The sequence below is a fragment of the Lissotriton helveticus genome, chromosome 4_1, assembly GCF_964261635.1.
Source record: "Lissotriton helveticus chromosome 4_1, aLisHel1.1, whole genome shotgun sequence".
Classification (NCBI taxonomy): Eukaryota; Metazoa; Chordata; class Amphibia; order Caudata; family Salamandridae; genus Lissotriton; species Lissotriton helveticus.
Genome location: NC_136063.1, coordinates 1629970139 through 1629984528, shown reverse-complemented (window position 1 = coordinate 1629984528; position 14390 = coordinate 1629970139). Strand labels below are relative to the sequence as shown.

General features: G+C 41.9%; 1 protein-coding gene across 1 annotated transcript in view; it reads left to right on the top strand.

Moving 5' to 3' along the window:
- ITGA9 (integrin subunit alpha 9) overlaps positions 1-14390 on the top strand; it is a 913294-nt gene that overhangs the window by 853213 nt on the left and 45691 nt on the right. Inside the window, exon 27 of the mRNA XM_078688268.1 lies at positions 2700-2819. Within this exon, the coding sequence (XP_078544394.1) occupies positions 2700-2819 (120 nt within the window). The remainder of the gene's footprint in view (positions 1-2699; positions 2820-14390) is intronic.

Genomic DNA, 14390 nt, shown 5'->3' with positions numbered 1-14390 from the left:
TGAACACTTCCGCCCCCCAGGCCTAGCACGACACTCGCAACGAGGCTTTCAGACTTTTGCATAGTGAGACAAACGATCAGATGGGCTAACCCCTGGAGAGAAAAGAACTCCCAAATGTTTTTTGTTTCACTGCACTCACACTTTATTATATCCAAAGAATGTATATATATTTTTTTAGGTTGTATGCCTTTGATGGAAATGCGCATTGTTAACATCTTACTGTACTTGCTATTTAATATTTTCGATGAATTTGTTGATAGATTGCTGTGCACATGCTTTTATTGAGTTTTTTTTATATTGCACGTTCTAAAAATATTGGAAGGCTGTTAGCTGTAAGAATAAATAAATAAATAAATGGTAAATGGACTAAGGATCATGAAAGAGGAAGAAATGCAATCAGAGGTCAGTGTGATGTGTGATAAAAACCAGAGGTAGTGCTTCAAAGCTTTAGGTCAGTGGAATAGTTAGTGGGGGAGGCAAGGGTAAGCATTCCAACCTGTCTTCCCACTAGCAAGAACGAGAGCACTTTCAAACCCCGCTTAGCAAAATTCATTTGCAGTGCTCCATGTTACACCTGGACCTCTACAGGCACCACTGGGGCCATTTGGCGAATTGAAGCATCAGGCTTCATACAATTATGATCCCCCCATGTGAAATAGTCATAACTGTAAGGTGATCCTGTGCCATTTCTGACACCTTAACCCAACTCTGTATTAAGTAAATGTCAGTTTGCATTCTGGGACTTTTTTTTAACATTATAATTATGAGCTCACACATCCAATCCCAGATAAAAAGATAAAGAGTATGGGTGACTAAAAGCCCAGAGATGGCTGAAGGTGTCACACATAACATGGAGTCAGTGCGCAGCTCTGAAGAGTCTTTAGCGCTGAAAGGAAATAATGTACGGTTTTAAAAAAACTTAATAAAAAAAAAATGTATATAGAGGAATCCCTCGTAATTTGGGGAACATTACAGTATCAAATAAGGTACGATTTGTAATGGGAACATGAATCCAGCTCTTTCGGACTCAACACCAAGGTTTATTTCTGTGAAGGAATGCATGAAACTTACACAACCTGAAGAACTCTAACCTGATAACAGTGGTCGTCAGCAGTTGGTCTTGTTTTGTATGGCAGATGAAGGATTTCTGACTCTGTATGAGCCTGATCCAATGACATCTAAGCTCATGAATAAGTTCATGACATGTAGATTTCAATTATTGAGTTTTGCTTGTCTTAGGTCATTTGTGTTTGTTTTACTCTTGTGCTTTGTATGTACGTTTTGTACAGGAGAGACACAGAACAGATATCTCGTGTGACCTTTGTAGCCGATGCAATGCCTAAAATCCAATTTTCATGCTGGCAACTGCTCAAAAAAATGCACTCGGCAAGTATCGTTTATGACGTTTGTATTCGAGGGCATATCATTTTCAGTCAGACAACCACCCTAGTGTAATTTGCACAATGTGCCTTATTTTCACAAAATGAGATAGGTAAAATGTATGCTAATATTACGACTCCTGCTCAGGACTTTAAATTGATATGCAAGAGAGCTAGGTGATTGCCCAAGAATGCAGTGACCTGCACAGGTACCAGTGTTTGTTCTACTCATCTTTACATTTTCAAGTTCATCATTTGGTATAATCACAGCATTAGGATAGTTACAGTTATTTACTGGACAGTTCCTGTCAATATGAATAGATGTATAGGGAATAAAACAGGAACCCTCAATATTCTGCCGACTGGTACTTTGACATATGTCTGTGTGCCACGCCCCAATGCTAATCAGGGAACGCCCCCTGAAGAAAGCGCCGGTGCTCCATGTGCATTACACAAGAGGGTGCCTAAGCATCTCTGAATTTTTCTGTAATACTTCTTTGTTCGGTGTGAACACGCCTGTGGTGGCCCTGGGACACTGTTTATAACACAGCCCCTGGATAGCTAACAGGCACAAGTGAATGGTGTGTATTCCTCTGTTTCACCCTTACTGCTACAGTGTCTTCATTTGTGATCTCAATCATCAGAGGAGATCTTGCAGGAGATGACACAGCTTTGGTTGGGCTGTGAGAGCTTGGACGAAGCGGAAATGTGAAACTCTCTAACGAAAAAGAAAAAACATTGCAACATGCTGTAGAAGTAACACTGTTGTATTATACGCTGGCAATAGCTTAGGGGCCAAGGCCAGATACATAGCTAGGAGCAATATGACATTTATACAAAAACACTAATTCAAGGGTACGAAATCCTTCCAGCTTTTAAATGTCAAAGAAGTGTCCACTCAAGTTCCTGGTAATGCTCAGAGTGCGGGTCCTACTCGAGAGAATATTTCTTGTGTATAAGTAATCCATGATGTGGTTCATGGTGATTAAGTTGTTTTGTTCGCCAGCTATGAGTCGCTATCAGAACATGAAGGCGGATGTGGGTTTTGGATGATCTGACTAGCTGGAACAGCGCATTTATCAATCGCCAAGAAAAATGCTTGCTTTTTGTTCTCAAGGAAATCTGTCTTGATCGTGAAAACATTTAACATATTTTTGGCCTTACGTGATTCCAATCCACATTTTTTACTGGTTTTACACTTGAAGACAGCATCCATGTGTTGTTCTTGTAACTTGTGTCAAGGACGTTGTGCTTTGCTAGAAACTCATCGGCTTCCAAACTGTAAATGTGATCATACCTCTCTCTCAAATTGCCTTCTAGGTGGTCTTTGAGGCCTTGCACAACCAGGAACCGCGTGCCTACGTTGTCGGATGGATCATAGCTATAAGTTTGCTAATTGGGATCCTTATTTTCCTATTGCTAGCTGTGCTTTTATGGAAGGTAAGCTATACAATATCTTTGTAACTCGTATATAACATTTACGTCTGCAAATCTGTATGATATCTTTAATGGTCTCTAAATCTGAATCCAGGTTACATTTTGACACTTGACATGTCAGTTTATAGAAGGTATCCATCAAAATTTCCTGAATTCATCACATTATTCAACATACATCTGAGCACAGTACCATTGCAGTAGTTTACCCTCAAGCTGTTATTACAGTGCTTAGAAAGGAAGGACTTGACACCACTCCTTTCCCATTGGGTTATTGGATTTGGAATGCAGCATGCTTACAATTATTTATTGCCATCTGATTCTCATAATTTTGTGCCGATATATTGAAATTATGTAATTACTCCATTACTCCTAGCATTTTCATGGAAAAGGAACAACCTAGAAGTTATTTTACATCCTTTCCTGTTATTTATCTAATGCTCCTAGATGACAACTGCGAGTTACCTCTATTATCTTCTGGATGGCCTGCTTCCCAGTGACGATTTAATCTGCTACCGAGGTTCCACTCATTTGCTCCTGGTTAAATTTCCTGTTTTCATTGCCCTTCAAATGTGCTCAATTAACCAAAACCACAGAGGTGTCATGATTGTAGTAAATGCTTAAACCGCACTGCATGTTCCAACTCTAAGACATAGGGCCCGATTCACAAAGTTAAACTTACGGTAGGTGTTTGGTCTAAACTTAGATCAAACATCTAAGTTTACGACTTTGCGACTTTGGGAATTCACAAAGTGCATTTGCGAGTGCTATGTTTATGGCCACACTCGTGCCAGATCTCAACCCGAGTGCAGACATAAGATAGTACTCGTAAATGCCCTTTGTGAATTCCCAAAGTCATAAACTTAGATATTTGGTCTAAGTCTAGACCAAATATCTAAGTTTACCTCTGTGAATCGGGCCCATTTAAACTACAGTCCAGGTTGTGATATCCTTTGCCTAAACAAGCCTCGGACACAAATGCATTTGAATTTCCAGTAGTTACCAAGACTCTCTTTCATTTCTGGCAGCTCCGTACTGTCTATTAAATATGTTTATATAACTTGTTAGTGAAATTCACTTAAAATTCTCAAATTGCTTTTCATGCAATTCTAAGTGCCGGAAGTAAAGGGTGTTACTATTACCTAATTTAATGGTACTAAACTATTTGACTCAAGCTAGTCGCCTCCAGATTATAGCGAAAGGAAGTGTCAATCCTTAACGCTAACATTCAGCAAATGATGCCACGATAAATCTCAAATCCCCAGCTAACATCATCAAACAAAGCAATAGTCTAGAATGCCTATTGTTGCTGATCGTTAGAGATGCATGATCAGGTAAAGAAAATAGATTTTTTCTCTTTGCTGTATGGCGGCCATTATGCTCACTTTAGCCATCTTGGCGGTATCACAGGCTCACGTAGCCATCTTGGATGCATCACAAGGGCACGTAGCCATTTTGGCGGTGATGCTGAATATCTGAATAAATTACTGTACTGTCCATATGGTTGGTTTGATCCAGGGAAATGGATTACCATAGACTTTATACTCACGGTCGCTGTTAAATGATTGCGTTTTTTTAAGTCTTTTTTACACCAAATAATTTGGTGACATCACTCATCGTTCCACTTCCTCTCGGTGAGGAGATTCTGCAACAGCTACAAGTACAGCATAATTCACTGAGTAATGCAAAATGTGGCATGCATTTTTTAATGTTGTGATTGATGGAAAGGTTTATGTAATTTAATTTTGAAATTCTAGATCCAAAATAGTGTGTTTGCTTTTCTTTTTTCAGAGAAAGTCTAACCTCATTCGACAGCTTTGACTTATACGAGAAAAGCAGATAATATTACAGTGTGAGGCTTGGAAGACAGAACACCATTTCATCATTTTAAATCATTTAGACACACATCTTTTAATAGATTTAGATGTTTAGTATTGAAAGATTTGTAGGTTTTCTGAAACTAGATGAGGTAGTTCAACTCACTTTTAAATTCAGTCCTATTTGAAAAAAGGAGCCTTTGCCTATGCCTCTAATATTGAAATTCACATGATACTCGAATCGTGAGATCATCTTGAAGCCACAAAAGAGAATGTTTGCACTGATCAAAAATAAGAAGGGCAAGTCCATTTTCACAATTTTTGCTGCTTGTAAAAGATACAATGGTGCAAACAAAGGTTTTTGCCACAGTTCACATTGCTGAAATGTTTATGCTGCAAGGCAGCAAAAGAGGAAATGGTATGTGAAATCATATGTAATACAGTATTCCTTATTAATCATTTGAACTCAGTAATAAAGATCTTAGGGTTGAGAACATAGCAAAAGACCACCAGTACTTTCCTCTTCTTGCTGCCTAGGGTCTAAAGGTGGGAGAAGAGTCAACCCTGTGGTGTTATACTTACTTACTTTACTTTACTTTACTTTACTGTGGTGTTATCAAGGATAAAAGTGTGCATGATTTCTTTTGTGCTACCTTTGGTATTTTGCAGAATTGACATAGGTGAGCCATGGCGGAAGAGAGGGAGCACAAGAGTTTGACGTTATGAGTACAGAGATACCTCATTTAGAAAGGAATAAGATAAGATGACGTGAAGTGTGGTGGAGATTAAAGGTTATTAATGGCAGCATTCAATACTGCTCTTGCAGCTGTATGGCCCACACTTGGCCAGTCTGGGGAAAGACTCCATATTTATTTTCTTCAACATCTTGCAGTAGAGTGTACTTCTCAAGAGATAATATATGCAACTATTAATATCTGGGCTATCACATGTTTGGTTTGTGTCTTTCTTTCTTTAAAAGACTATCATGGATTCCTTTTGTTATTTAATTCATTTAATTTCTGTTGTGATGCAAGAGAAGGCTTTATCTCCTCTCTCTGTGTGTTTCTTTCTTTCGCTGTCTATTTCCTGTGCTTCTTAATGTTTCTTTGCCTGAATTTTGAAAACTAAGGCCTTGATCTAGAGTTTGGTGGACATGTTACTCCATCACAAATGAAACAGAGTACCCTGACTGCCAAACCCTAGGGTTTTCAGCCTCATTTAGAGATAAGGAAGATGTTAAATTTTACTCTCATAGGAGCCCTCATTAGCTCCATCAATAGAAAACTTCCTCCGATAGACCGACATAGTAGTGGCTATCAGAGGAAGGATAAAGTTTGGTGAATGGCTGTAAAAAATGGCTGTGGCAGTCCACCAAACTTTGCATATTGAAAGGAAATGCCATGACAGCAGTTCCTTTCAATGTACAGAGAGGACCGCCGGGCTGGCATTCATCTCGAAATCTGACAGATGATCGTCAGTCAGGATGGCAGAGTTAATGTCCTCTGCAACTCTGACGGGTGAAGTACTGTCCATCAAACTACAAATTAAGCCGTGAATTAGAGAAAGTGTCTATTGCTTAACACCTTGTAAAAAGACCTTATGTTATGGTACTTCTTTTGAAGACAACGTTTTGAAAATAAGGAGATAATTATGTCAATATTTGTGTGATAGCAGGCCTTCTGTTAAAAGGTGCCATATGGGAAAAGGAGAGGCAGCCACCCAATTCCACTTGGTACAGGGAATGGGGAGGGAACCCAATGATGCATCACAGCTTGTGCTGAGGGTGATTGGTTGTCAGCTGGCCAATGTTGTCTTCCTCCTTTGTAAACAGAGTACAGCAGAAGAATCATTCGTCCTGACTGAATTGGATTAGGGAGACACCATTTTAAAGCTTGAATGTAAATTGGATCATCACTATATACTTGAGCAGTTACATTGTCAGAGGAACCAAATTGGGTAAGGTGTAAGTTACTGTCCAGTTAAGGTGTTGAGAATTTCATTTGTAATAAAAGACACCAGATATGGCAGCACAAGTCCAAGAAGTACACAAGCTGGCTGAGGCCTCTAGTTCCAGGTGAGGAAGCGGTCGGTAGCTCTGTTGAAGTTACTAGTGCAGAGAGCCTGCATAGGACCAGAAGGTTCAGGGAAGGAGATAACTTCAGTGAGGCCTGTTGTTTGGTTTAGGGTGCAATTTGTTAGAGCCCAATAGGAAAGGTTGGATTTGCTGAGGAGTGGAGAGCGCTATAACCAGGGCCACAGAAATTATGCCGCAGTGGAGCACCAAATCATGCGGCAGAGGAGCAACAAATGATGTAGCATGGTTGACTAAATTATGTATCAAGAAAAGGCAAATTATGCAGCAGAATGCGGCTCAATTTTTGAAAGTCTTACGCCATTATTTTGTCATCTTTACACATGCTAAAACTATCTGGGCAAAGTTTTCACCTATTTCGTGCCAGTTTAACACCAAATACATAAATAAACAACTGAAAGATGACTAGTTAACCTTCGCAAAGGGGCTGCCAATGTGCATGAACACATATGACAATGTTTTAAGTAACTTTTGATCTGATTGAGCTATAACATTTGTTTTGTTAAAATCACTAGATTATGCAGCAGATGACTGATTATGTGGCAAACGCGGCAAATCGTTAAGTATGCAAAAAAAGCCACAGCCGCTGAATCGCATAATTCCAGTGTCCCTGTCTATAACAAAACCCATGTATCAAGTTGATGATTTGGTTTCAGGCTAAGATGCTGAAGACAAGGAGGTAGTAAGCAGTTAAATCCTATCTTGCCTCAGCATTAGCAGCGAAGGGAGTGAAGGGCCTCTCATCGCCATATTTCTCTACTCACTTCCCGCCAGGAGATATATTAGAAGGTGTGATAGTTGAACTGTGAGTGAGCTGGGTCATCGTGGTCAATGGGTTATTATAATGTAATTCCTGTCGGAGTACACACAAGTATTTCTAAAGTTTAGATGAGGACATTCAATGTAACTTTAGATACAGAGCAGATGATCACAGCTGTTAAATGGGGTGTATGGGAGTGGTTCTTGAAAAAATCACGTCTAGGAATAGTCAATTTCTATATGTCCGGAATAAAACAAAGTGGCTGCTAACTTCTGAGGATACCAGAATTTAAGAGGATTTTTATTAAGGTGAGAGTTTACAGACCAGTTTGAAACATGAACCATTTGTACTAAATAGGGATAATGAAGTGAGTGTAATGCACAGAGCAGTGCAGTTGGGATCACACAGCGTTACAGCCAGCAGAGCTGGAGGTTCATGTTTGATTAGAAATATCAGAAAAAATTAATTCTGCTGCTGCACTTTTATCGATGAATAGTTTAACTTTCGTTTGAAAATCTTCTTGCGGTTGTGAAATATAGCTATGTAAACACTTCTGTTGACTAGATTTACTGTAGACGGCTTAAGTGATTAAATGCACCTATGAGTCCTTTGCTTCATACATTTGTTGTTAGCTCTAAATACACAGATCAATGCTGTAGATATCCACGCTACATATTATTGGAGGAGATGTGCAGAATGCAGAGGTAATAAGCCTAGACTAGATTTGAGGGTTTGTCTACTTTTAGCTTTTGTGGTACTTGTTACTTTTTATAATGTGACTTTTGCACATGGTGACAGTAAACCGAGAGAACTTGTGTTGTGAAGTGCAATAATCCTACCTATGTTGTGTTCCTGTCTTGAGTTCTCCATTGAATATATAGGTCGTATCCGTTCAAACTAAACACAAGCCTCATAACCTATTTGCGAAGCTAGACTTATTGATTCACAGTCCAATTCAGCTTCACTCAGTGATTCGCAGTCCTGATCCATGGAACTTACCAACCGTACTGTATTTCATGCCTATGAAATATGTTCCATTGATTCCTAGGCTGGAACTCTGGGAGCTAGACAGTAAATCAGGATTTTTAATTTTGAGTACTAGCTACCCCATAGGATTGCTTGAAGAAATAATGTGGCTGCGAGCTACAGATATCTCTTGGGTGCCCTGTTTAGGTGGGCTTAGTTACCCCCCCCCCCAATCTTCCCAAATATAGTCTGACTTTAGCCCCATCAGTGAAGGCAGCAGTCAGCAGTGGAAAGCTTTCTCAACTTTTCTGTTTGACTTGGACTTATATTCCCTGTCAACGAAGCAAGGGGTGAAGCAGGCGCATAATGGGTGCATGCGTGGGTGGAGTCTTGGCTGTGCATCAGTATGAAGAAGACCGTTTTTTCGGTCTCGCCTGTACCAGCGCATGCGTTGCTCTGGCGAGACATTTACTAAGCGGGTTTTCAAAGTGCTACCCACAGGCTACAGGCTTTTTCCGGTCCCAGATGGCATCTGGCTTTCTCGCGTGCATCCCCTCCCCTACCACCTCCATTCACCCACTCCCTCCACATCAGCTTCATGCCTCTGCATGCCGTGCAATCACTTTCAGCAGTTTCACTTTCATCAGCTTGCAAACAGCAAAATCTTGTTTATACCAAGTATACTATCTTTTCCTTTTGGTTATGAGTTAAACTGTTGTATTTACCACAATTTGGACCCAAGGGTTTTGTTTTGGCATAATTACTGGGCCACATATATGTTTTGTATGTTATTCCTCAATGGAACGGTACTAAACAAATATATTTTTTGTATTTTGCTGCTCAATGGAACAGCATTATTTTTAACAATCTTTCCATATGTGCGTAGTTATACGGTTTTGTCTTTATAATTTTTACTCCTTACTATTTTCTACACGTGCAGTAATGATTCTCTAGACATGGCGACCGCTTTTACATCACCGAGGGAGTAGCGATTCTTTTCCCAGAGGTCTGACGTCATGACGCTGGGGCGTCCAAACGCACCGAGCTTTGAATTTGGTTTTTGGCATGGCGTCCGGCTTACACTTCTATCGGGCGTACTTGCCGGCTATCCAGAAGGAGAATTTCCAGGGCACAGGCTGAACTGGGGGTTTACGTTGTCACGCGTAGAACCTTTTTTGAGGCTGTATTGACCTGCGGTGCGATGCATGTATATTTCTCATTACCGTGTTAAGTGTCCAATTACTTCAGCCCGATAGATATTGGTAATTTGGGGTCATATCACAAGCATTTACCTAGCTTGGTTAACTTTCCCTAATGGTTTTAGACGCCAAGCATATAATTCACAGGTTGAACATCCTTTGGTAGATGCTAATTAAAAAAAAAATCACGCTGCCTCCTTACATGATTACCCACTTAATGATATGTATGTGAACTTATAGATATACGCACTTGTGCACTCGCATTATCGATTTTTTGCCAGGTAGTTTGTGGTCCTGGCGTAATATTGGACATTGACGGCCATGCCTCTTACCCAGTTTTATCTTTGTCCACCAAATTGAGGTGATACACTGCAGAACTTCATCATTGACTTTGCCAATGCTTTTTCTATGCACAATGCCATTAGAAAGTGTGTACCAGTAGATAAGCCACATTAGAGTACAAAAATGATGAGCACATGATACAATATAATGATAGTTGAATACAGAACCTGAAAATGTGATGTACGAAACAACATCAATGTAACATAGCATCTGTTTTTATTCAGAAATTAGGACCAAAGGCACATCATAGCTCTGAAAGGGCCTTCACCCTACCCCGACCATAATTAACTGCCAGGTCTTTTCCCAACCTCACTGCAAGTAACCACCATGCTGCCTATATTTATATCTCATTTCTATCTCTCACACACCAATATTTACACGTCTTCATTGGGATGACTCACTCCTGCAGCAGTATGTCTCACTCAGCATCCTACTGCAGGCTCAGAACCTCCACTCACATATTACCGAGACCGGAGACTACTCTCTCCTTGACTTTCTCTGTGCACTGTGCATTCTCTTCCCTGAGCCTTCCTCGGAGATGTTTATAAAGATGAAGGAAGCTGCGCTGTGTACATGAAACAGATATTGCTTCGATCATTTGTCAAACACCACAGCATGCAGAATCTGCAGTAAAAATAGAAATATGTAGCCAATAGGTCTCGCTTTTGGGACCTTATAAGTATTTAGTTATACAGCACAATATCCTTGGTGCAACAACATCAACTGTTGCATGTCTAAACACTTATAAGGTCCCAAAAGCGAGACAAATTGGCTATGCCAATGCTTGTGATTCTTGCTCAGATTCCTGTAGTTTAGCCTGTTTCCCTCCATTCCCAGTGAGGCGTAGCTCTTGCTCCCTCACTTTCACTTTTTAGGTCTGAGCTTTGACAGCACAACTTTGAAAGAAATCTGTTTTTTTCTAATGCACTCACAGCAGGCTTTAGGTCTGACTCCTTCAACCATTGGCTTTCTTTAGCCAGCATCTTTTCAGTCGTTTGTTTAAGACTCTACCAATCACATTTTGAGATGAATGGACTATTTCTCTCCCCCACCGTAATGTGATTGAGTGTTTGTGTGTATCCTTCCACTTCAATCTATTTAACATTTTCAAAACTCGTTCGGTATATCACACTTTGTCAAACTAAACATTTTATGTTATACCTCCATTTTGCAGCCAATCAAATCATTTTAAAATAATTGTAATGCATTAGGATTTTTGTTGCTTTTGTCAGCACTCAAGTTTGAGCCTGACTTGTCATGGCTGCTTTGTGCACTTTTCTTTTTGACATATCGCGACACCTTACCCCAAGATGGCCATCCCTATTTCATGAGACTTTGGTGCCTTTTGGAGTTAGTCATTGCAATATGTCAAAAATTGAAAACAATGTACCCGTTTGTCTTCCCCAGTGTGTGGTTCCTCCTGCCACCATCAAGGAAATAGCCATTACAACATGGTCATAACCACGTGTGACCGTTACCACAAAGCCATTACCATGCATATGCCTTTACTATGAGTATGCATTTACAACACATGCCTTTACAACAAATTTTGTTGTAAAGCCATGAATGATAAAGGCATATGCGTGGTAATGACTTTGTGACTTAAGTACTTTACATTTGTTTTTAGGGGTTAGTGTTTGAGTTTAGTGGTTAGCATACACGCACAGCTGTCAAGACTGAGAACAAGAAACTACAAAAATGGAGGCGGTAGCACACCGGGAACTGCTGGGCATGTTATTGCACGGGTAAGTAGCGTGGTCAGGGTTGTGGCAATTGAAGAAGTGTGGTCACAGGACTAGCAGATCCCTCATCTTGGGGTGTCCACATCTGTAGCAGCCGTATGAAGATGGCAGAGGAGGCACTGGTCACCTGTGCAGGGAGTTGTCGCAGGATAGAAGGAAGAAAATATGTGGTAGTGGGCCACCGAAGGCAGGTGGCAACAGCAAAAAGACGGAGCTTGTCTCCTGTGCGTGGGTCGTCTGATGCCGCTATGCCGTCAACACAGGGTTGGCCGTGCACACCAAAATAGCAAGAGGGTAGGTGGAGCCTCTCTACAGGCCCGCACAGACAGCAAGTCCGTACACAGTTATGCTGTAATATAAGAAAAGCTAGGGGATGCAAGGGTAAAAAATAGAACAATCCAGCCTCAACTAGGTAAGCCAAAGGAGAGTGCGAGTGGTGGGGACTTTGAGAAGGGTGAATGATGAATAATTGGTGGGTGCATCGGCAGGAGCGGGTAGCACGGGGCTGAGATTGCATATTTGCCTCCTACCACAATTTTGTTATAAAAGTTTGAGTGGAAGTGGTATGCTTGCTTAGTGTATGCGTTGTTAAGGCACTTTCAATGTGTCCAGATGTAAGCACATTGTATTGGTATGCGTGGTAATGGGGTGTGTGGTAGTGGGTCGTGCATGGTACCGTACGTGTAGTAAAGGCATGTGTAATAAATCATTTCTAGGCCTATTTGTCCTCTGTCTCAATCCATATTTATTTGCAAAGCTATTTAAGAAACCACTTGCAACATGAATGCTGCAAAATGTGTTTTCACCTCTTCAGATTAGTAGCTGTGGTCTGTGCTATTCAACATTCCGGCATATTACCTAAAGTTGCAAAACTGACCGAAGAACAGTTTATTCTGAAATGTACTTCACAATTTTCTGCGCTGGATTTATCTATTTCATTTATTTATGTATGGTTTTATATATCGTGTCCCAGACCCAGGATGTATAGCAAAGTATCTTACTTAGGATGAGTAAAAAAGTTACAAAAGGATGCAAGAACTAATCCCTACATCATAAGAGCAGTGATCTGGAAAGGACACAGTTCACAGACATGGTAGAAATATATATTAACAAGGGGTCAGCGGGTCCATGAAGCTACTTTAGCAGGAACTAATACTTAAATTATGTGGGGAAATCTGAGAATCAGCATGCTCAAGGTCCAAAGATACGTTCCTGGAATTACGCTTGGCAGCACTGTTGAAACAGGAGGACCTTCAGCTCATTTTAAAAGCTCTCAATCCAGGGTTTGTTTTGAAGGGAGGGGGGGGGGGGGTGACTTTTTATACCCTGAATGTGGTCCTCGAGAAAGAATGTTTGAGAGTTCTTCATTTCTAGAAGGCGGAAGCTTCGAGAAGCAAATTGCCAGAGCAACGTAGAAGCAGCCCCCTCCTGAGATGTTGACATTTTCATCTCCGTAATGTGGGGTGCCAGAATGAAGAGCTTTGCACACTATGCAGACCAGTGTAAACAGGCTTCTAGTTTCCATGGTGATCCAGTTGAGGATGGTCTTCAGAACTGCTGTGAGGGTCTCAGACCTTCTGGTTGTAGTCCATCAATCGCATGGATGTTCACCTTCAGAGGGGCCAAGTGTATTTTGGGAATTCTGGCCACATGGAGTTTACCATGGCCAGTCCTGGAGTGGACCAGAGATTGTGTCACAGATGTATGCAGAATTATGTACAGTACACCTAAAACAGCTGGTCTGATGCACTCTCTTTTTGTGTGCACCAGCGGCCACTACACTGGAGGCACAAGCATTGAGTTGGAGCTTCCCTCAATTGGAATTATAATAATAACAACAAAAGTCATCGAGAAGACCGTCAACAAGCAACTGGCCGCCTTCCTCGAGACGAACGGTTCCCTCGACCTCTCGCAGTCTGGCTTCCGGGCCAATCACAGCACCGAGACCGCCCTGATCGCAGCTACCGATGACATCCGAGCCCTGCTCGACAACGGAGAAACAGCGGCCCTCATCCTCCTGGACCTCTCCGCGGCCTTCGACACTGTCTGCCACCGTACCCTAGTACAGCGCCTCAGCAACGTCGGAATCCAGGAGAAGGCACTGGAGTGGATCATCTCCTTCCTCGCCGGAAGGACACAGAGAGTCCGCCTCCCCCCGTTCAGATCGGAGGCCACCGAAGTCATCTGCGGTGTCCCTCAAGGCTCCTCGCTCAGCCCAACACTCTTCAACGTCTACATGAGCCCCCTCGCAGCCATCGCACGCCAGCACAACCTCAACATCATCTCCTACGCCGACGACACCCAGCTGATCCTCTCCCTCACCAACGACCCCACCACTGCCAGAGCCAACCTGTACGAAGGGATGACAGACGTAGCCAAATGGATGTCGAACAGCCGCCTGAAACTGAACTCGGACAAGACGGAAGTCCTCATCCTGGGATCCTCACCCTCCGCCTGGGACGACTCCTGGTGGCCCCCCGCCCTGGGCAGCGCACCCAAACCAACAGACCACGCACGCAACCTGGGCTTCATCCTGGACTCCTCCCTCTCCATGACCAGACAAGTCAACGCCGTCTCCTCGTCGTGCTTCAACATCCTGCGCATGCTACGTAAGATCTTCCGATGGATCCCCACCGAGACCAGGAAGATGGTCACCCAG